This window comes from Armigeres subalbatus, chromosome 3 (genome assembly GCF_024139115.2).
Source record: "Armigeres subalbatus isolate Guangzhou_Male chromosome 3, GZ_Asu_2, whole genome shotgun sequence".
Taxonomy (NCBI): domain Eukaryota; kingdom Metazoa; phylum Arthropoda; class Insecta; order Diptera; family Culicidae; genus Armigeres; species Armigeres subalbatus.
In genome coordinates, this window is record NC_085141.1 from 78535060 (window position 1) to 78559852 (window position 24793).

At 40.1% G+C, this 24793-nt stretch overlaps 2 protein-coding genes and 1 long non-coding RNA gene across 3 annotated transcripts; 1 reads left to right on the plus strand and 2 right to left on the minus strand.

Moving 5' to 3' along the window:
• Positions 1–2182: 2182 nt before the first annotated feature.
• LOC134219507 (uncharacterized) lies at positions 2183–6141 on the minus strand. Its single transcript, XR_009981588.1, has 3 exons — positions 5813–6141; positions 5569–5724; positions 2183–4687 (listed from the first exon to the last, which is right to left on the minus strand). It is a non-coding gene; the product is annotated as an uncharacterized LOC134219507 (long non-coding RNA).
• A 6141-nt stretch (positions 6142–12282) lies between these two features.
• Positions 12283–13358, minus strand: LOC134226437 (uncharacterized). Its single transcript, XM_062707204.1, has one exon. The coding sequence runs from the start codon at positions 13205–13207 to the stop codon at positions 12464–12466; it is 744 nt and encodes a 247-aa protein (XP_062563188.1). The 5' UTR covers positions 13208–13358; the 3' UTR covers positions 12283–12463.
• Positions 13359–17712: 4354 nt separating this feature from the next.
• Positions 17713–19042, plus strand: LOC134224314 (facilitated trehalose transporter Tret1-like). The gene is made up of 2 exons (XM_062703648.1): positions 17713–18097; positions 18388–19042. Exons 1-2 carry the CDS (start codon positions 18084–18086, stop codon positions 18884–18886), a joined length of 513 nt encoding a protein of 170 aa, XP_062559632.1. The 5' UTR covers positions 17713–18083; the 3' UTR covers positions 18887–19042.
• The last annotated feature ends 5751 nt before the right edge of the window (positions 19043–24793 follow it).

Here is a 24793-nt window from a genome sequence, read left to right on the forward strand (position 1 = left end):
TCCTTTCAAGAGGCTCGGAAGCCTCCTTTCAAGAGGCTCGGAAGCCTCCTTTCAAGAGGCTCGGAAGCCTCCTTTCAAGAGGCTCGGAAGCCTCCCTCCAAGAGGCTTGAAAGCATACTTTCAAGAGGCTCAGAAGCGTCATTTCAAGATGCAAAAGAAGCCTCCTTTCAAGAGGCTCGGAAGCCTCCTTTCAAGAGGCTCGGAAGCCTCCTTTCAAGAGGCTCGGAAGCCTCCCTCCAAGAGGCTTGGAAGCATACTTTCAAGAGGCTCAGAAGCGTCCTTTCAAGATGCAAAAGAAGCCTCCTTTTAAGTGGCTCGAAAGCCGTCATGCAAGAGGTTCGAAAGCCTTACAAGAGGCTCAGAAGCCTCTTATCAAGAGGTGTGGAAGCCTACTTTTAAGAGATTCAAGGGCTTGGAATTTTTCCTACTTTCAGGAGGGGGTACCTCAATTAATGCAAAAGTTCGAAGGGGTACCTCTCAAGAAAAAGGTTGAGAACCGCTGCTATAGTTGAAGAAACGGCCTTTTATCCTCAGCTTGCACATCCTTGCGTTGATTGGCTGCCACCCAATCACGCGTTGGCGCATCTTTCCCAGCACTATGAAGCCGGTTCCCAGCTCGTTGGTGGTGCCACAGCTTTGGTAGAAGGTAGCCGCTCGATGCCCGCTTTTCCACACTTTCTGTCCTGTCCAGCAGATTTCCTGCAGCGCTACGACATCGAAGTTGCGGGGATGTAATTCATCGTAGATTATCCTATCGCAACCTGCGAAGCCTAGCGACTTGCAGTTCCATGTTCCAAGCTTCCAATCGTGATCCTTTATTCGTCGCCTAGGTCGTTGCCGATTGTATCGAGTCGTATTATCTTCTATGTCGTTCGTAATAGTTGTTTTTAAAGGCGGCTGCGCAAACCTCCTGTCTCGTCGGAGGGCCGTCGTGTCAGGGCTGTTTAGCGTCCCACCTAACACCACGACTTGGACTTATGTGCTTTGAGCGGGACATGGTCGCTTTGGTAAAGCCTGTTTGCGGATACATGCAGCATTTTATAGAAGTTGACAAGGCCCACTGTCAAACCTCACCACATTCTAGGCAAGCACCACAACTCGCAATTGGCTTGGGGGGGATCGTTAAGCTCTTGCACATAATCCCTGCTGCCCCTAAGATCATCTTAAAACCAACTTTAAAAAACAACTTAATTCACCCAGGGGGAGAAGGCGGAGTACTGAATCCCTACCCCAACATGTGCGACATCTGGATTTGTTTCTAAACTGTACTGCCTATGATCGCATATTTGTACACTCAAAATAATTGTCACTTAATTTCCACTATAAAAATCAGGTAGACTTTAAAAATCGACATTTATGATGACCTTACTTGTGTCTTATAAAACTTACTCACATGTCATATGCATACCAAAAAGAAATGTAGTGAAATTTAAATGAAAACGTAGAAAACAATATCTATGTTCTTTTCTAGTGAATACTACTTGTCACGAATGTATGAAAGATATATGAGTGGGATACTAAGACAGAAGTGTATGTTTTGCATCAATCGCTAATGCAAAATTGTACAGAAATATCATGAGAGCAATTTACAAAAATGAGTCTTTGTGTATGAAATAAATATTTCACTATTCCATTTTTGGTCCCGTTCGCTTTTAGTGGACGGGAATTACTATCACTAACACGAATATGGCGCAAACTATAATGCCAATTCACTTAAAATCTATGTGTTTGTTGAAATTCACTTAAATTTAATTACATTTTTTTTGGTGAATTGAGAGCAATGAGTACCATCACTATCAAATCATTTGACTTCTACAAACGAAACTAGATGGAAAATATCCGCATATGTTTTCATGTAACTCTCAGGTGAAAATTATTTTGAGTGTAACAATCGACAAAAGTACACTGCCGTAAAAAACCTTCTGGATTTCATTAATTTGCCTTATGAAAATTAGCCACAAGGAAACACTATGAAAATCATAAGGTTACCTTATGATGCTGGATGAACTTTGGATGAACCAGACCTATAGTTGATGTTTATGTTTGTCTTAAAGTAGCCGTATGAATTTCATTAGACAACCTTATGAAATTTTATAAGTTTGCCTAATGAAATTCTGAAGTGAAATTGGATTTTAGTTGTTAGATTTTTTTTGTGAATACAAAAAGAATAACGCTTTACTCATTTTTTTAAACCAGGAGATAAAATTTATTAATAAATCATCTTTTCAAATTACTATAAATACAAAATATACCAAATTACACTGCGTTAAGATAAAATAAGTCATACTTGTCAAGGTTTATAAACTATATATAACTATAGTTATGCATATAAATTGAGCAAATCACTTGACTTAATAGAGGCAATACACTATAGAGGAAGATTGTCGCAGTCGTCACTGGCAAAACATCTTTTGCTGGTGTGGTTAGGGCACTCGAAGGTTAAGGCGTCAACGAAGGAAAAATCAGTTCGTTTCGATACCCAACAAGTTTGGGAACTAGAACAAAGGGAACTGACAATCTTCCTCTATAGTTTATTACCTCTATTCTTGACTTAAACATCTGAACATCTAAACTAAAGAAAGTTATACAGTCTTGTCTTGTTGCCAAATAACTGACTCAGTTGGTCAATTTCAGACTCGAAACTTATTATAACGAAACTATAACACAATCATTCACAAAGCTAAAACTATATACTATCTGCTAGGCTTTATCGAGCACTTTTGCTTCATCTTTCAGGATCCCTACACAATTCACCGCTCCAATAAATTACTATTTCCAGTCCAGTGAGATGCAGAGTGTGCTGGTGACAAGGCTGGTGACTTTTAAATGCATGTGACTCACTCATTGACATGTTTCAAGCTTTCGTTTTCTTCGGTTGCACAGCAATTTTTGTCATCATTACAGATAATACCCATGAATCGTGGTACAAATACCACCAGTCTGTCTCTAGTATATGTAAAAACTACATCAACTAAGCTTGTAAAAATACTAGAACGTTTTTATCATTTGAATGAATGAGCGAGTGAACGAGCTATGTATATACTTCAATACAGCTAAAATGATTTACATGTTTTTTGTCAATGTTTTCCTAATGAAATTTCAATGAGTTTTTAATAACAATCAAAATTGCTATCAAGAATAAAAGGAAACACGTTTTCCAACAGTCGTTAGTACATATTTCACATATTTCCTATCCTCTGTCCTATATCTCAAAGTGAATAGCTTCAATTTGGTTTTTTATGGGTATTGAGTATTATAACATCATCTTGAATGTATTATAAAATCATTTTATTGAACACCCCAAACATGATTTTACTAAGTTGCCAGTAAGCTAACTGCCAAACATCATCAAAATTATGTTAAAAGAAATAATGTTGTAGCTCCGAAAATGAAAAAAAAAATCAACATGTTTCAAAATAAAAAAAAAATAAACTAATTAATACCAAATTTTCAAAACGAATCATCTGATTTTGTAAACAAAGATTCATACGTCCTAAATACCTAGGTTCGGGTTTCTGCTACCTGTTGATGGTGCGTTGGTTTACGTGAAAGTGCTATCAGATTCGAAGCAGATAAGTCCGAGGATATGTCGTTTTGAAAATTTGGTATCGTATACTAATGGCAGCTTCGCGGTACTTCTTCATCAACTAAATCGTCATGTTTGAGGTATAAGTAGCTAAAGCATATGGCTGTTTTTAAAAAGTGCGTTCTAACCGAGAATTCGAGCTCTAAGCATATCAATGTCTAAGGATGTCATGATGTTGGCGTTGAAGACTAAAATAGAAAAGAAAAAAGGATTAGTATTTCTTCATAATTACTGCCTTTTAATGCACATGCCGGGTAAAGTCTAACATAATAATGAGGGCAAATAGAAAACATATTTTGGTAAAGACATCGAATTGAAATCATAATTTCTTTTCAAATCTTGGTCTCCGTGATTGATTACTTATTTTGATTTCAGTTTGCAGTTTATTTCAAAATTATATGAACTCATATTTCGTTATCAAAAACCAATATCAAAATCAGTTTTCAATTTGCAGTTTAGAAATAGTTTTCAATTTGATGTCGCAGTAAGATTTTGTTATTTTAATCGTTAAAACGACCAAAATAATAATCAACCTGAGTAATCAAAATCAAGTTATCGATTTCAAGCTTTGCTCGGGATGCCACCTTAAATTAAAAAATCTAAACACGATAAATTTTGTCCCACAATTTATGATTGAATGCCTCGGTAAAATTTCCGCTTAAGCTTAATCTTTTAGCCTTAGGTTGTTTAATATTCGCATAGAAGCGGACAATGCTGTTTTTTTCCTTTTTGGGTATTTCAATCATTGCGACCATTTATTAGAGCTATTGTGATAATGCTGAATATCAAGTATCTAAACAATCACAAATAATCCTTTAAGCGTGCTTGAACTAATACTATGTTCGCACTACGACCTGAATAACATGTTATTCAAATTATCGACAAAAGAAAGGTCATCAAGATAGCCGAATAACATGCTACAATGCCCTAATGCGAACATAGTATAACCGAAATGTCTAACAGGTCAGTCTGTGCCAAATACGATTCACCTTTAAAGCAATTAAACAATTGAAATTATACTTATCTTTTTAGATGTCCCCTTCTACCTTCTTTTTCATGGATGTATTCCAGAGTGTGGTTAATCGTTCTTCCATTAGATTGCTTGAAATAAATAGAGATAGTAAGACAAACATAGATATGTTGTTCAAAAAGAAAATTAAAAATAATTCATAATAAGACAAGAGTTAAGCCCCAAATTCAATCCAGCAGAACGGCGACGGAAACGGAAAATTTGACAGAAAATATATGGACTACCTGTCAAATCTGCCGTTTTGTCGCCGTTCCACTGCATTGCGTGGCGGCTTTAGTAATATGTATCATATTGTAACTACACTTGATGGTAACATTACTGATTCGTATTTTGAGCTCCATAGTGAGATCGTCTTAGTGTTTCGTATATTTCTCAGCTTTACAAGACACTGAAGACGACCTTACTGTTGAGGTCGAATAACATATCTGTAAATCTACAAGCCTTGTCTTAAGGCTGGTTTACAGTTCGGAAAACGTGTCACGGGATTTGGTGCCCCAAGCATTTTTAAACGGCAGTATTTGGGGTCTGTTCACAAATTACGTAACGCAAAAATCAGAAAACGTGTCACGGGATTCGGTCCCCCAAGCATTTTTAAAGGGCAATGAATTTGGGCACGGAAAACGAAATTCCCGCCCTTTGAAAATGCATAGGGGACCAAATCCCGTGACACGTAACTATAAATCAGCCTTTATGACAAGTAAGTGATGCAGTTCGGGACATATAGAACTTTTTCCGTGGTATGGTAATAGGTAAAACCTGAACTATGGCTTTCTAGACTATGATTGTATGATATGATACATCAGATTGTAAAAAGATCATTTTAGGAATAATGAATATGACGTTTCATATCAAAATACTTTGGACTAAATAAATCATAAAGCTTATAGCTTATTTAGCTTTATGATTATTTATGTTTACGATTGAGAAAATTTGTTTATGATTCATATCTTACCATTAACCTCGCCATTAACTATATTCATTAATTTTTCAATGATTGCTCGTGAGCCGGATTACTTCCGTCAACCAATTTTGAAATTGTTCTTGATGATCTTGATTGTTGATTGATGTCGGGATCTCGGATAGCAGTTTTCGGCAGTTGAATATTTCCCTGCAGGAAGAAATCAAAATTTAGTATTCACTAGAATACTTACACAACAAAATAACTCCCACATTCATTCTCTTTGTCCAGCATTTACCTCCGAGTTTCTTTTATCCAAGATCGTTATCGGCTCGTTGATTGAGGATGGACAATGATGGTTTTCCCTTCGCCAACTTCGTGGTGCTTGTATACGTTTGGTCGCTCCATGGAAACGGTGACGGTGCCCAGAACATTGCCATCCTCGACGTTGATGGTAAAGCCGGTAAACGATATTTTTCGGACATTCCGCTGCCGAGATTGATCCCCTTCCGTTTGAGCTGCTTCCACCAGGGCTTCCGCACGTTACGCACTTGTTTCTGTTGAAATGTCACTCAAAATAAACTCAGCAGAAATGAACGCATGTTCTTTCATAAGTACACCGTATGAAAATATTACACAAGTATGGGTTATAAATATCATAAGGTAAAGTTATGAATTTTGTAAAGTTTGTTATGTTTTTAATAAGGGTCTTATGAAACAGAAATGGAATGAACTTTCGATGTTTCATAAGGCAGAGTTTATGAAAATCAAATTTTTTTTTACGGCAGTGTAGGCTTGGGAGAAATCGAACGATGAAGTTTGTAATTATGCATAAGTATACAAATCTCAAAGATTTTCTAAAAATCCCCAAAAATTGCACAAAAACTGTATCTAGTTGGAATCTTCGGTAGAAACATTTCCATTACTTGGTATTTGAATGCCATCTATTTTCGAAAATTTTTGTACACAGCGCATGGCGTACCGGCAATAAAGTTTTCCAGTGTTACGGTTATGCGGTCACTTTGCTTAATGTTACAAAACAACTTGGTAGTTTTTTCGAGTTTTTTGGAACAAACATTCTTATTTCACCTGGTCAGCTGGAAGAACTAGCAATTTGGAGATGATTCATGAGCTTAACTCAAAATCGACAAAAATGCAAATGTTACAAAAATGCGATCATGGGCAGTGTAAACAACAGTGTTAATTCTCTACCACCTTTTTGTTATGACGAGGCAATTTTTATGCACACTTTTGTTTTCGATATTTTAACAAAATTAAACACTCAATCATGCAGCATTATAACGATGTGGTATGCTTGATATACCTGCTTGATTATAGGGACTCGAAAAAGAATTTATCCTACAGTAACTAACCGAATATAAAAATGTTCGCATTAACGATTGCGCCCTAACACCGGTTCTAAGCCTCGATGCAGAGTACACGAGCTTTGTTCTCCAGTGACAGGCGTATGAGGCCCTTCAATTCACCGAGTAGTGAAACTGCCTTCCTCGCATTTAGCCAAGACACCTACCTTATATGGCATTATAATATAATAGAGGTAGTAAACTACAGAGGACGATTGTCGCTGCGGTTCCCTTTGTTATCGTCCCCAAACATGTTGGGTACCTAACGTACTGATTTTTCCTTCGTTGACATTTAGTGCCCTATCCTCGCCAGCAAAAGATGTTTCGCCAGTGACGACAGCGACAAGCTTCCTCTATAGTTTATTAGCTCTATTCATTATACCTATAGTTCGATGTAGAGACCTCAATCAAGGCCTCTAGTTCGATGCACCATTACCATTATCAAATTCGATAGTGATCATTTAGGTTTTACCACCTTTTGAATGAAACTTGTTACGAGAAAATCGGTTAAGAATAACTATATGAAAAGTTGTCTAAATGTTTTTCCTAGCTTTTGTGCACACACATACACACGGACAGACAGATACTCGATCATCTCGTCGTGCTGAGTCAATTTGTATATAATACTGTAGGTTTTCGAGACTTATATAAAAAGTTCGCTTTTGGAGTGAAATGATAGCCTTTCGGTACTACTTTGTTGTACGAGAAAGGCAAAAACATGAATACAGTAATATCCCGATTTTATCACCTCCCTGGTGAATTTTGGGGTGTTAAAACAGGGTATGTGACAAAATCGGAAAAAAAATTATTTCCAATTTTTTAATGTATGATTGTATGATTATTCATTTTATGCATTGGAAAGGCAAAATAAGTGAACGGTATCCGTTATTTCTTGTCGAAATTGCTTACAGAATCCTTTCCAAGTAGGGGGAGATCCCCCAGCGCCGGATACCTCTCAATACCGGACACTTCTTGAAACGGCACAAGCATAGATCCCTCCATCATCTTATAGTACAAAAGAAAGCTATTGGAAGGTCCTTTACCTACATGGAATATCAGATCCCCATGTTGTAAACTTTGTACAAAATTTGAAATTGAACAAAAATATCAAAAAATGTCACGTTTCGCCTTATTTTAGAAGATTTGAATCAATAATATTAAAATCAATTGAAAGCATTCATATTATGTCGAGATGGTCAATATTACACTCAACTAAACTATCTTAGGACTATCATAAGACTCATCTTATGCAGCATGAATAAATATTCGAATTTCATTTTTATTGAGCCTCTTATGATAATTATTGACCTGTTATGGAATTCATTTTTGTATCTTATGAAGTTCATAGGAATTATCAATAGAAAAAATAAACATAAGAATTATCTTATGATTTTCATCGCAACTCTTGATGTGAAAAAGTCATAAGATAAATCTTATGAAATGGTGAGTTGATATGGCGGAATGTGTAAAGTGGACGCAGTTTTCATCACAGACGCAACCATCAACTGGGAAGGATAAAAAATGTGAGTAATTGTTCCTCTTATTAAATATAGTTAGTTGTTGAATAAAGTTTATATTTAGAGCATCATTATCGATCGCGAGCATTTTAATCACCCGCGCAGCGCTTTCATTTTAGTTTCGTCACTCGTTTCCGTACCGGTCACTATTTTCCGCTCTCAATTTGGTTGCTGTATTCCGTACCGGTGACGTTTGACAGTTGGCAGTTCATCAAATAGCAGCCAATAATAGAACAAAACCTGCCAAAGCCGTCATTTCCCCTACAAAGATGATAAGTAAAAGACTCTTTCATTCTCTTTTGGATTCAATCCCTGTCAGCAACCACTTCCCCCAAAAATGGCATCCACGAGTACTGTGTTGACCCGATTATGTCACTCCCCGATTTTGTCTACCACCGATTTTATCACGTTTTCCACCCGATTTTGTAACCCCAAAATTTTTTGAAAATTTTAGTCATTCGTTTTATTTCCGTAAAAAATACCGCAAACAACATTGGTTTCCATGAAATAACTTTCACATCCTGCAGTTTATTATGAAAGACTTCTGAGTAGGGGGAGATCTCCCAGTGCCGGACACATAGGCCATTTAACGAAAAACTCTCTAATTATCCGGATTATGTTTACTTGTATACCATATACACAAAATATGATCATTGATGATTCATACAAACTATATTTGATCATTTAAATACGTTTTTAGACGATGTATTTTGATAATGAATTTTAGGTAAAATTTTCACGGTTCAAAAAATTGTCCCCGAGTACCGGACACTATTGCATCATATCCAAATATGACCAAGTTCCTGTTACATAAGTAAAGACATCATTTATTTAGAATAGTAATATTTTTCACTTGCTTCACGTTGTAGATATTAACACGTGTTTGTAGAGCTTATTCGACTCTCCAGCTCAATGTCTTACATCCTACTCAAAATTCCCTCCTTTTTCAATGACATCTTCAATGTTTGTTTCAGTTTATTTCTGAGGCTTTCTGATACCTCAGTAAGAAAAAACAATTGAATTGAAGTAAGTTCAACAAAACAGGGGCAGAGAATGGCTATTTGATCACATGAAAAAACTCACTGTCCGGACCCGGGGACAGCTACCGGGTACAGAAATTGATTTTGCACCAAAGATACATTATATACCTATCTAACAAATCATGATCGTTATTTGAAATATAACTAATATTGACCATCTCGACATAATATGAATGCTTCCAATTGATTTTAATATTATTGATTCAAATCTTCTAAAATAAGGCGAAACGTGAAATTTTTTGATATTTTTGTTCAATTTCAAATTTTGTACAAAGTTTACAACATGGGGATCTGATATTCCATGTAGGTAAAGGACCTTCCAATAGCTTTCTTTTGTACTATAAGATGATGGAGGGATCTATGCTTGTGCCGTTTCAAGAAGTGTCCGGTATTGGGAGGTATCCGGCGCTGGGGGATCCCCCCTACTTGGAAAGGATTCTGTAAGCAATTTCGACAAGAAATAACGGATAGCGTTCACTTATTTTGTCTTTCCAATGCATAAAATGATTCATACATTAAAACCCAGATTAATCCACCTAGCGGTGATGGCGCCTTTCTCGCGCAAAAAGGTAATGAATGTAGCCTTTACGCTTACACCTCGATGATGTACAAGAAAGGCAAAACAGTTACACCGTCTAATGTTATGATAGAAAATTTACACTAGTAGACGACAGATGGCGCTGCCAAAAGTTTCTCGAATTTCCTATGTTCGAATTTTGACTTTCGGACAATTTCATAGTACTATGAAACTGAACGAAGAGCATACTTACGCCTAAATGCGTGCAACACGAGCATCTTTATAGTGCGATGAAACTCTTAATGGGAAGCCACGGATAAAATATTCATAGATGCAAAGCATTTTTCATAACACATTATTGTTCTATGTGACTATGTCTCATCACTATTTTAATATTATCTATTTTTTGCAATTTGCAATTATTATGAAATTCAATAGTGATCAACAGCGTTTTAGTCTCTGTCGGATGCAACTTGTTGCAAGAAAATCGGTTAAGAGTTTCTATGTGAAAATTTGGCTAATGTTTTTTATGGCATTTTGTGCACACACACGCACACACATACACACACACACACACACGCACACACGGACAGACAGACATTTGTTTAGCTCATCGAGCTGAGTCGAATGGTATATAACACTATGGGTCTCCGGGACTTCTATCAAAAGTTCGAATTTGGAGTGAAATGATAGCCTTAACACCCCAAAATTCACCAGGGAGGTGATAAAATCGGGATATTACTGTATTCATGTTTTTGCCTTTCTCGTACAACAAAGTAGTACCGAAAGGCTATCATTTCACTCCAAAAGCGAACTTTTTATACATATAAGTCTCGAAAACCTACAGTATTATATACAAATTGACTCAGCACGACGAGATGATCGAGTATCTGTCTGTCCGTGTGTATGTGTGTGCACAAAAGCTAGGAAAAACATTAGACAACTTTTCATATAGTTATTCTTAACCGATTTTCTCGTAACAAGTTGCATTCAAAAGGTGGTAAAACCTAAATGATCACTATCGAATTTGATAATGGTAATGGTGCATCGAACTATAGGTATAATGAATAGAGCTAATAAACTATAGAGGAAGCTTGTCGCTGTCGTCACTGGCGAAACATCTTTTGCTGGCGAGGATAGGGCACTAAATGTCAACGAAGGAAAAATCAGTACGTTAGGTACCCAACATGTTTGGGGACGATAACAAAGGGAACCGCAGCGACAATCGTCCTCTGTAGTTTACTACGTCTATTAGTCTTTCCCCCTATTACTTATTTAGTGACTTCGTATATGTTGTGCCAAAAAAGTGAATTAGATTGTACAAAAGATAAAATTTATTTTTTATTGGAGAATAAATTAAGTACATCAAGTAAAAAAAAAGTGTTAGACCTGTTTGTAATTTTCTTGCGCTTTTGGGATAGTGATCATGAAAATCATGTGTTTGCTTAAGTTTTTCTAGCGCGAGAAATCTTAGGAGAACTTGTTAATGTCGGAAAAAATTTGTTCTTGGTTCCAAGCCGGCGGTACGTAATAAAGGTATGTAGCGAGAAGGAATAATTTTAACTGTGAGTGATATACATTTTACAAATGTTGAAAATTGCCTTCGTCTCAAATATACGGCCACCACGACCACAGCATAACGGTGATGTTAATACAGTAAAATCATATTTTTGTTAATTTGAAAATAGAGGTGTGTTCTTTTTTTTCTTCGTAGGTATAACTATGGAAATAAGTTACAATAGAAAGTTATCCCTTTTTTCAAGCATCGGAAAATAAACTCAACAAAAAATCACGTCTTTGATACGTTGTCTGGGTAACCATGATCGAGTCTGGAAAACTCGGTCAGGTCTGGACAATTGAAAATTGTTGAGGTTACACGATCTTAGGTTTTATGTTGAGTTTAATGAACAGAAGTATGAAAAGGAGAATAAGATGCATAGTTATGGATAACTGAACAATTAGTCAGGACGAGTAGGTTCCTGTGTTTCGTAATGGAATGAGTAGACCATAAAAAAAAAATAATAAAGATACATACCATAGCTGATTTTGAGAAACAATGAATAGCTCCAAAACAAAATTCCTGGTGGGACCATCCAGCGCACCACTTGTTTCTATTTCTTGAAAATATGACAAGTCAACATGTCATGCACACCATGAGGTGAGGATTTATTAAAGCTATGGGCAGAAAATATACGTATGATTGGCATATGACTGATGATTTCAATGTGAACTAAGGAGCATGATTTTTATATGGTGTACACATTATGTGTATAAGGGCTAGTTTAATATAAAAGACAATTACAATTACATACAATAATCAAAACTTAGTGTATATTTATAATAATTTGGTATTTATTTTCACTTAGACTACATTCCTTAATGCTTAAGATACCTTTCAAAATAATGTTGGCCGATACTTCCCAATTGAGTTTCATGGTCGTCTCACGTGAGGAAATCGAATACAAAACGCGTCGAATTGATGTAGAGCTAAAACAACTCTTTAGCGGCCGCTCATGCGTCCATCCCTGGCTTGTAGTCCAAATCCCGTGGGTCATCCCGCACTGCGTCATCTTCGACATCGCTGTCCACCCTGGTAAGCGTCACCGGCTTTCGGTGCACAACTTGTTCGAAGTTCTGTTCAATGCCGATGCGCCGCGGCGGGAGACCTCCCAGTGGCAGATGCAAGTTTAGCGCTTCCTCGTACGAACGCGTTACCAAGCACCGTTCGTTGTCAACCGAACGCGATTCCTCTGTTGCGGGTGCATCCGGTTCGGTTTTGATCGTCGCATCGGTTTTGGGCGTAGCGAATATTCGCTTCATTTTGATTACCTTATTACTTTTGCCACTGTATTTGTACATCTTGGGCGGATTAGGACTGTACAGCGGATCGAGATTACTTTTGGCCACTTCATCCTCTTCCAGAAAAACGTTCGTCCCTAGTGCAAAATCGTATGACCCGCGGTAGATATCATCGTTAATCTGGATGACGGGGTTGTCTGAGTCGATTCCAATTACCTTCACTCTTATATTAGCATCCGATAGATCTTCCGCAGCCAAATGATTTTCGAAATCTGCAAATATTAGCATCTCTTCTTCAATGTATTCCTCACGTCCCATTTGTTGTTGAATTGCCGCTATCTCCGTTTCGAGGTCAGGTTCCAGCTCCATTGCAGAATCTTCCGCTTCCGTTGTTATGGCTTCATCTACAGTTTCCCTATGGCCCTTTTCGAATTTGATTTTATTTAGAGCTTCCATTTTCCAAGCTTGAATTTTACATTAAATATTTATTTATTGATGATATTAGTATTTGCCGTATCTATATCGATACAAAGGTAACTTTGGAAAAAACATCTCAGAAAAATTCGAAAACCGATTACTCCCTGAGATTACTCCCTCAGATTACTCCAAACTTCATTATAAGAAGAATAGATGAAAAATATATAGAAGAGAAACGTCATAGATTAAAAAACGCCACAATCGGAATGATTCACTTCCTAAAGGGATTTTTATAGTATTGGGGGTATGAGTAAATATAAGAAAATCCCAAAATACCCTGTTCACACGGGTAGAACTACGACGAGAAGAGGTGGTGCAACGGATCCCGGATGGCGCACTTCGCAGTTCAATCAGGAGCTAAGCGGTAACGACCTGACGGAAGTACTTACACGTGCTTGCGACGTGGCGATGCCAAGGAAGACCCAGCCCCCAGGAAATCGACAACCAGTGTACTGGTGGTCTGACACGATTGCAGATCTTCGTAGAACCTGTCTTAAAGCTAAAAGAAGGTTGCGACGTGCTAGAACAGACGCTGAGCGACTCGATAGACGAGGGGTATTCCACGAGATTAAATGTAGCAAGCGAGCCTGCTTCGAACAGCTGTGCAGGATGGCGAATGATACCCCGTGGGGTGATGCATACAGGATAGTGATGTCTAGGACCAATAGCACACCTCCTGAAAGATCCCCAGAGCTGTTAGCCAGTATAGTAGAGGGACTGTTTCCGACACATGAACCATCGGACTGGCCCGCTACACCATACGAGTCAGTCGAAGTGGTACCGCTAGTGACTAACGAAGAGCTTATCGTAGCCGCAAGAAAACTTAAGCTCAATAAGGCGCCAGGCCCGGATGGTATTCCAAACCTGGCCCTTAAACACGCCATTCTTGCCAATCCAGATATGTTCAGGAGCTGGCTCCAGAGATGCATGGACGAAGGAAACTTCCCAGATCGATGGAAACGGCAGAAATTGGTGCTATTACCGAAGCCTGGCAAACAGCCGGGGGATCCTTCGGCATACAGACCAATTTGCCTACTCGACACAGCTGGAAAGCTGCTAGAGAGGGTCATTCTGAATAGATTGTCGGCTTATACAGAGTGTGCTGGTGGCTTATCTAGCAACCAGTATGGCTTCCGTAAGGGCCGTTCTACCATCGAAGCAATTCGAGCGGTAACGGATACGGCCAAGATAGCGAGAGGTTTAAACAGAAGAGGTATTAGGTACTGCGCGTTGATTACACTCGATGTAAAAAACGCGTTCAACAATGCTAGCTGGGCAGCAATTGCTGACTCCCTGCACCGATTGAGAGTTCCGGATTACCTGTGCAGGATACTGAAAAGCTATTTTCAGAATAGAGTGCTGTTATACGACACTGATGCTGGTCAAAAGTCGATCGTAGTATCCGCGGGTGTTCCACAGGGATCGATCCTCGGACCGGTTCTGTGGAATATTATGTACGATGGAGTATTACGCCGGAGTGAAGATAGAAGGCTTCGCGGATGACGTAATGCTAGAAGTAGCAGGCGACACTCTCGACGAAGTTAGATTGAAGGCTTCATACGCGATTGGTAGAGTGGAGGAATGGCTCAACTCGAGACGGTTATCCCTTGCACACCACAAGACGGAAGTCGTGGTAGTGCATAACCGTCATGGGTTGCAACAGGCTAGGATAAGAGTAGGGACCTGCACAGTTAACTCCGTGAGGTCTCTCAAGCATCTGGGCGTGATGATCGATGATAAGCTCAAGCGGGCTTCATTGGCGATAAAATCTTTATCACGAATGATGTCCAACAGATCGGCGGTGCATACACTGCCAAAAATATCTATATAACATATATGTGTCGCCGTTATAAATTTTTGCAATAGCTTCACCCTAATATAATCAATATAGAACCACACATAAATTAAATTATTGCTTATTCGGGACCACATATAAAGTTTATTTAGATATATATTTTATTAGTAGTTCGCGTGGAGAATGGTTATGTGTGTGCTGATATACATCATAAGTTAAATCTATGGATTTTTGCCAATAAATATGTGTGGATTTTTAGTAGTGTAGTCAAGTGCGTAGGCTGATAGCTGGCGTAGCATTGTCTATCATCCGTTATGGCGTGCCGGCATGGGCCGTAGCACTAAAAGCCGAGTACAATGTAAAGAAATTGATCAGAGTACACCGGCTGATGTGCTTACGTGTCGCGAGCGCATATCGCACCATATCATATGAGGCGGTGTGCGTTATAGCTGGAATGATGCCGATCGACACACTGGATGTGGATGTGGAGTGCTACAACGAAAGGAACTCGGTGCAAGTGCGACGTGTCAAGAGAGCAGCTTCGTTGCTCAAATGGCAAAAAGCATGGGACACCGCAGTCAAAGGTCGTTGGACCCACAGACTGATTCCAGATGTGTCCAACTGGGTTGATAGGAAGCATGGTCAAGTCAACTTCCACCTAACACAGGTGTTGTCCGAACATGGCTGCTTTAAGAAATTCCTTCACAGGTTTGGCTTCGCAGATTCTGCGGAGTGTCCTGAATGTGTAGGTGAGGTAGAATCGGCAGAGCATGTGATGTTCGCATGCCCGCGATTCGAGGTAGAACGCAATACCATGCTGCTTATTAGTGGTATGGATACAACCCCGGACAACCTCGTCGAGAGGATGTGCCGGGAAGAAGCTATATGGAATGCGGTGAACACAGCATCTCAACAGATTATGTCGAAACTGCAGCGGTGGTGGCGTCTTGAACAAAACCAACGAGTGCAGTAAGGGCACCTGTGATGCAGTGAACACTTTGCTCACCCCGACAACCAACATGTCGCGGGTGGGCTGCGGGGACCTCAGTATGTAGATATAGAGGTCATTGCGGTTCACGCGCGGTGGTTGTTGTCGGGGTGCTCGTCTCCAACGTGAGATTATGATACGGACCGTTAGGTTACTATCATAGCTTGCGATCGACGGGTGGTGAGGTAGCCACCCTTGAAGTCTTTTTTTTATTGTCTTTATTAATGAGGTTTTCGGCCCTTGACCGGTTCACCTCATTTAACCCTTGAAGTCGATGTTGTGTGTATTGACGTCAAGTGCGTTAGCATAGGCGTGAGCGTTCTCAATAGTCCCCCTCTGATGTATTGCTTAATTGCGGGCCGGGGGTACGGACTGGCGAAAGGGTTTTGGTTTTAGTGGGTCGGGTAAGAGTTACATGACATACCCATCCCCACACTACCTGAGTACCTCCTCAGGTGTCTGGTTGCAGATTTCCGTTTACCCTTGCTCAAGAAAAAAAAAACACGGGTAGATCAAACCTGGATGCTGCGGATAGAGCCGCTTTTCTGTTCTCAAGCGAGTAGCGAAATATTTTGAAATCAATCCCATAAGCAAAATTATTTTGCAGTTACTTAGTTGTCAAACATTTCCCGCTCTTCGAATTTCTCTTTCCATGCTGCATGAGGCCGCACAAATGCGCAAGACTCTACATGACTTTTTGATGGTTTACATTATAGATAGTGGAATATATGAATGAGCGAAGATAAATCCTCTGTCTCCAAACGAACTGTCAAACGTGTCTCCAAACGAGCATGACGTCACGATTTCAATGGAAACGTAACGGCTGTGACGTCATATGCGCGTGTGCACGGGCAAAAAAATCGACTCAGCCATGCTTTCGCTCATCTATAGATTCTACTATCTATAGTTTACATATACATTTCTGCTTCAATCAGCTGTTGAATCTCGTGAAATTTTATAATGAGTACTTTTAAATTGCATTCCTACTAATTTTCCACTCGAAATGTAATGTGAAAATTTGTGTTACAAATAATACAAAACTCAAACTGTTTATTTTTATTTTTTCCCAAATAATAACAATACTTCTCAATATAGAATCTGAAACGAACATAACCACAATCTTCAATGTTTGGCTCCGGCACAATAGAAAATTTTGGCTTCAGTTTGACAACCAAATCGATTCTATCCGCACCACCCAGGATCAAACAACCCAAATTTAGAGTTGTTTTCGATCTGGCATCTCTCATTTCATCCAAGGGCCCCATACGCCTGTCACTGGCGAACAAAGCTCGTGTACTCTGCATCGAAGCTTACACTGCCAAAAATATCTATAGAAGATACATGTGTCGCCGTTATAAAATTTTGGAATAGCTCCACCCTAATATAATCGATATAGAACCACACATAAATTAAATAATAGACCTTTCCCGTGAAAAAATATTATTTGCTCAAATGGTTCTTTTTATTTTTCTAAGACACTTTTCCCAAGAAACCAGTATTTTTTGACGCCTGGAACTATTGAAAAACAACAAAAAACTTTTTTTGGATATTTTCACCCCTGTTTCCTTTATTATTTTTTTCGCCACAAACCCCGTTGAACCCAAGTCTACCCTTTTCCGACCTGTCATTTTTTTGTAAATTCACCACACAACTTTGTTTTTGTTTGGCTTTTATTATTTAAATTGAAAATAATCGCTTTTTACGGCAAAATTATATCAAGAATATTTGATCTACATACAGTAATCGTCGTTACCGTTATTGAAAGTTTACCTATAAATATCAGCCAGTGAACCCAGTGACTTGATCGCACTCTGTCGCAAGAAACCACCCAAATTCAAGATCAACCAACTTCCTTCTCCGTCTGCTGGAGTCAACCAAATTTGTTGTGCCAAGTGGGTTCCTCGCTCGATCGGTCCTGGCTCGGAAACTCGTGATCTCAATATGACTTGGTCTAGGAATGACTATGGAGAGTACATCTGTGTTCCGACGTTGCAACGTTTGTTCCTTATTTCCGACAAAGCCTACGATTATTGACATCAAATAAATGCAAATCCGTGCAGTCTTTGGCCTTCATGGAATCGATGAGGTGAGTACTTTTGAAAAGTTGTTTATTAGAGTACACCGAATTCTGTTTTACACGGTTCCTCCGGTTGAATTTTTGATCGTGTTACTCCAATTTACATCCGAAATTTATGCAACAAGTTTCTAAAAATCCGAAATTTTGCATAGAAAAATCAAGTTATAATCAATGTGCGGTAAACATTTTAGACGCAGAAGTAAAAACAATGTGAATCGTGTAAAACCATAATCCTATGTACATACTACATAACTTATGCATTTTTATATCTAGTTAAAAACTTTTTTTTTTCATCTTAGGGATCCATTCATAGGTGCACCCTTTTATATAGTAAAGACATCCCCGTCATCCGGTGAACGAAAACCAAACATCGTGGGTGGCATCAACGACTGGAACACCCTGGTCAGTGGCTACGTAGTGGACAATTTTGGACACAAGAAGGCTGTACTGATCACGGAAATTCCCATGATTATCAGCTGGATCATAATGGCGTGCGCCACCAACGTGAAAATGATCTATCCGGGACGTATTTTGACCGGGCTCGTTTGCGGCATGGTTGGAGCCCCGGCCCGTGTCTACACATCGGAAGTAATGCAACCCCATCTTCGAGGAAGGCTTTGTGCGCTGGCATCAACAGGCGTCACTACACTGTGGGAGCACACTACACATTATGTACGAATGCATCTCGTTTTTGGAAATGGGTTTCTTTTACGTTTGCTAGCCGGAGACCAAGGGCAAAACATTACAATAGATCGAGGACTATTTCTCATGCCGCATCAGACCGCTGAAGAAATTTAAACAGCAGGAAGCCGAGGGCCAACAGCTCAATAACAACTCCAAGCCTGAGCTGCTGACGGTGGAGAAGATCAAGTTGCTTCCGTAAAGGCCTAGCTTGATCGGTTCCATTGAAGAATTCAAGTAGGGGAAATGACGGCTTTGGCAGGTTTTGTTCTATTATTGTCATGGGGGTTTTTGTTGACCAAATTTTATAAAATTTGGCCACAATATTCTTTAATATGCAAACTATGCTTAGGTCAAATTTGAGCACAATTAGTAATAGAAAACCCTCTAATAATAATAGAACAAAACTTGCAGAAGCCGTCATTTCCTCTACTTGACTTTTTGAAAGACTAAAAGTGTCAATTTTTTTCTTCTGTTTGTCGATTTTCCTATAGCTTGAAAATAATTGTACTGATCCAAATCAAGCATAATTTTTCATAAGGACGTATGTAACAAAAGTAAACAAAACGAGGTTTTTAATACTTTTTTAATAATTTAATGAGTATCATCTTCGTGGTTAGAGTTGTTTATCGCTTATACTGCCGCTAACCGCAAGTCAGACTTATCTGTATATGGCGTTCATGTACAGATAAGTCTGACTTGCGGTTAGTGGCAGTATACATAGAGACAGATTTATTGTAGCAGTTTGAACGCTCCAATGCAGCTCACTTAATTGCTGATGAGATTGTTTTTAATGACGAAAGAAAGTGCAATAATACTGTGGTTAATATGAAACAGGAAGCATGGAGCAAGAGAGAAGCAAGAGACAAAAAAACTTAAAACTTTATGTAAAAAATTAAAAAGTTGAAAATTATTTAAAGATTTTCAGTGGAATGTCTTTCCCATTCAATTCCACCACTTAATCTACTTTCCCATTTAATTCCACCATTTAATTGTAACTTTACTGATACATATTTCGACCTCAACAGTAAGGCCGTTTTCGGTGTATCGCACTTGACTCGACTAAAGACGATCCTACTGTCGAGGTCAAAATTCACGGATAAAACAAAACTGCACAGATTTACAATCAAGTGATGGAATTGGAATAGAACTAACTCGCCTTAGAGTAAAATCAGCAGTGATTCAAATCGTTCGGGGCTGTCAGTTTGAATATGAATCTGAATCATGCACTTTCCCAGCAGTGGCTCAAGATCCATTTTTTATAACAGTCGAGATTCAAAAGCTTAAAACTGTTATACCGCTCAGTTCTATTTTCTGAAGATTTGAACCACGACTGAATCACGAGATTCAAATATTTTCCAACTGTTTTGGTACATGAATGCGTCATTTTATGTACGGATCAATCCACTTTGCATTTGCCACGCCTTCCTCAGCAGCAACATAATCATTTCATTTAATGGAAAAACAATCAAACATGAATAGAACACTGCTGGGGAAGCCTGTGAGTTTGTTCTATTTTGGCTCATATTCAAACTAGAATTGTATTCGAAAATTTGCAACCAAACTGAATCACTACTGATTTCACATAATAACTGATTTGATACATAATTAAAAAAAGTAAAGTAAAAAGAAAGTAAATCGTTTGACTGACACTTCAACGCATTAGATAAAGTTATTGTCTCTATAGATATCGACCAAGAAATCCAAAGAAAACTTTTGTATTGTTTTGTAATCGAAAAATAATGGAATTAAAGAGAGGCTCCCTTTTGCACATACGACCTATTTTCAAAGCGATCTAGTATTGTTCAAAAGCACGGCTAGTGGTACAGCATCAGGAGGTAACCATGAATTAGACCGAACAAAGGTAAGGATCAAGATCTGGAGCTATAAAAAGAAAAATATGAATGAGTGTATATTAAATAATTTTTGGAGAAGGCCATGAAGAGATTTTTATTATAGACTTTTTTTTTTTAATTTCGGATGACCCTTATGACCAGATGATGGTCAAAATGCTTGTAATACTGTTATATTTATTACAACTCTTAAATCGATCTCGGAACGTTTGTACTGCTCTTTTCTGCTTAAACATCTATGCGCTAATATTTTATTGCCGCCTAAAATTCGTCCGGCTCCCCCAGTGGAGGCATACCAACTTTGCTATTCCTGTCACAACTTCATGAGTAGCATTACGACAGCCGAGTGCGATGTCCAGAAACCTCCGCTGCCTCGCAAGTGTCTGCCAGTTTCGGGCACAGCTCCTTGAAAACAACTTCGACACGACTGAAAACTTAGCATTGAGCTCAATGCCCGGTGGCAAGCCCGGGATATGCTTAAAAAGCGAACCATACTCCACGTGTTGACCTATTTTGGTGATCATCTCATCAATCTTCATGCGATGTGCCGTTCCCAACTGGTCTTCTTGTCTTCGCTAGGCAGAAGAGTCAGGCTAGTCGCTAGTGGTATATCAGCTGTTCACCCTGGCCAAAATTCTTGGCATTTTTATAATTATTTAACGCTAGTGATACTGCAAGGCTCCTGTTCTGTTTACCATCTGGGATTCTTGACTCGCTGCTTTTCACCCGGAAGTATCGCTGTGTGATCCCGGTGAGCAGTTACGACAGAGATTTACCTGTGATGCTTCACAATTTCCAATATAGACGTTATTTTTAAATTCCGGTGTCCGAACCGTCGACTGGAGCAGCTTCGCAGCACATACCGCTTTTTGACCGGTACGTTATCGGTTTCTCCAGGAACAACGAATTGTGAGTTGTATAAAACCTTGTTCTTTGGAATTCACACCGCTTAAGGTGATTATACAATCAAGCCATGTGGTGAATTTCAAATTCACCACACGGTTTTCTACTTCTATTATCAAAAGTTCAAATCTAGCGTAATATTTTTTGTACAATGCTGAAATTAAAGTCGATTGTTTAGCTTAAGTAAGCAAACGATCTACGGATGTTTCATCCTCATGGGCGTTTTGGTTCTCTCAATTCGTGCTCTTTAAAAATCTCTAGAAAAAGCACGTGGTTTCCAAGATGGACGATTTGTGGCTTTGTTGTATAACCACCTTAAACCTTTGAATCAGACGACGCGGACAACGCACGCAGCACGAATGTTACATTATCACAACAATTGATTCCTTCTTGGGTTACTCTACCTCTTGATACCGCGAGTCAAAATCTGTTCAAAATACGAACTCCTTTCCAATTCCGATGCACAAATTTCCCGGCAGCAGTTTGTGACGCAAGGGGAAATTCGCAGCTTTGTTTTTGTTTGACATTTTAATTGTAAATAAACATGATACAGTGTTGCCAGAAAAAGTATTTTTACTTTGTTCTCACCACTGTACAGTGTTACCAAAACACGATTATTTGCAGGATCAACATCGTCTGGCAGAAATATTCACCTCATAAAACAGACGATGTTAATATTTTGAAAAAATTGTAAGAAAATAACCGTTTCATAAAAACAGCTTATTTTATGCGCAATGATATCTAAACCCAAAGACGTTTTAGGGAAAAATACAAAACATAGGTGTTTGGTCGGACGGGAAAGGTCTATTGCTGATTCGAGACCACAAATGAAGTTTATTTAATTATATATTTTATTAGTAGTTCGCGTGGAGAATGGTTATGTGTGCGCTGATATACATCATAAGTTAAATCTATGGATTTTTGCCAATAAATATGTGTGGATTTTTAGTAGTGTAGAACCAGTGTTAGGGTGAAATCGTAAATGCGAACATTTTTATAATCGGTTAGTTACTGCGGGCAGCAGGGACTATGTCCAAGGGCTTGACGATCCCTCCCCAGGCCATCTGCGAGTTGTGGGGCTTGCCTAGGATGTGGTGGGGTTTGACAGTGGGCCCTGTTAAACCTCTATAAAAAGCTGCATGTATCCGCAAGTAGGCCCCACCAAAGCGACCGTGTGCCGCTCAAAGCGCACAAGCTCAAGTCCTGGTGTTAGGTGGGACGCTAAACAGCCCTGACACGACGGCCCTCCGACGAGACAGGAGGTTTGCGCAGGCCCAATAAGCCGCCTGGAAAACCAATCATTACGAACAATATTAGAGATAATGCGACTCGATATAATCGGCAAAGACCTAGGCGACGAATACAGGATCACGATTGGAAGCTTGGAACATGGAATTGCAAGTCGCTAGGTTTCGCAGGTTGCGACAGGATGATCTACGATGAATTACATCCCCGCAACTTCGACGTCGTGGCGCTGCAGGAGATTTGCTGGACAGGACAGAAAGTGTGGAAAAGCGGGCATCGAGCGGCTACCTTCTACCAAAGCTGTGGCACCACCAACGAGCTGGGAACCGGCTTCATAGTGCTGGGTAAGATGCGCCAACGCGTGATTGGGTGGCAGCCAATCAACGCAAGGATGTGCAAGCTGAGGATTAAAGGCCGTTTCTTCAACTATAGCATCATCAACGTGCACTGCCCACACGAAGGGAGACCCGACGACGAGAAAGAAGCGTTCTACGCACAGCTGGAGCAGACATACGATGGATGCCCACTGCGGGACGTCAAAATCATCATCGGTGACATGAACGCGCAGGTAGGAAGGGAGGAAATGTATAGACCGGTCATCGGACCGGATAGTCTGCACACCGTATCGAATGACAACGGCCAACGATGCATAAACTTCGCAGCCTCCCGCGGAATGGTGGTCCGAAGCACCTTCTTCCCCCGCAAAAATATCCACAAGGCCACATGGAGATCACCTAACCAAGAAACGGAAAACCAAATCGACCACGTTCTAATCGACGGTAAATTCTTCTCCGACATCACGAACGTCCGCACTTACCGCAGTGCGAATATTGAATCCGACCACTACCTCGTTGCAGTATGCCTGCGCTCAAAACTCTCGACGGTGTACAACACGCGTCGAAGTCGGACGCCGCGGCTTAACATTGGGCGGCTACAAGACGGTAGACTAGCCCAAGAATACGCGCAGCAGCTGGAAGTGGCACTTCCAACGGAAGAGCAGCTAGGCGCAGCATCTCTTGAAGATGGCTGGAGAGATATTCGATCCGCCATTGGTAGCACCGCAACCGCTGCACTTGGCACGGTGCCCCGGATCATAGAAACGACTGGTATGACGGCGAATGTGAGCAGTTAGTGGAAGAGAAGAATGCAGCATGGGCGAGATTGCTGCAACACCGCACGAGGGCGAACGAGGCACGATATAAACAGGCGCGGAACAGACAAAACTCGATTTTCCGGAGGAAAAAGCGCCAGCAGGAAGATCGAGACCGTGAAGAAACGGAGCAACTGTACCGCGCTAATAACACACGAAAGTTCTATGAGAAGTTGAACCGATCACGTAAGGGCCACGTGCCACAGCCCGATATGTGTAAGGACATAAACGGGAACCTTCTTACGAACGAGCGTGAGGTGATCCAAAGGTGGCGGCAGCACTACGAAGAACACCTGAATGGCGATGTGGCTGACGAAGATGGCGGTATGGTGATGGACCTGGGAGAACACGCGCAGGACATAATTCTACCGGCTCCGGATCTCCAGGAAATCCAGGAGGAGATTGGCCGGCTCAAGAACAACAAAGCCCCTGGGGTTGACCAACTACCAGGAGAGCTATTTAAACACGGTGGTGAGGCACTGGCTAGAGCGCTGCACTGGGTAATTACCAAGATTTGGGAGGAGGAAGTTTTGCCGCAGGAGTGGATGGAAGGTGTCGTGTGTCCCATCTACAAAAAGGGCGATAAGCTGGATTGTAGCAACTACCGCGCAATCACATTGCTGAACGCCGCCTACAAGGTACTCTCCCAAATTTTATGCCGTCGACTAGCACCAATTGCAAAGGAGTTCGTGGGGCAGTACCAGGCGGGTTTTATGGGCGAACGCTCCACCACGGACCAGGTGTTCGCCATTCGCCAAATACTGCAGAAATGCCGCGAATACAACGTGCCCACACATCATCTATTCATCGACTTCAAAGCCGCATATGATACAATCGATCGGGACCAGCTATGGCAGCTAATGCACGAACACG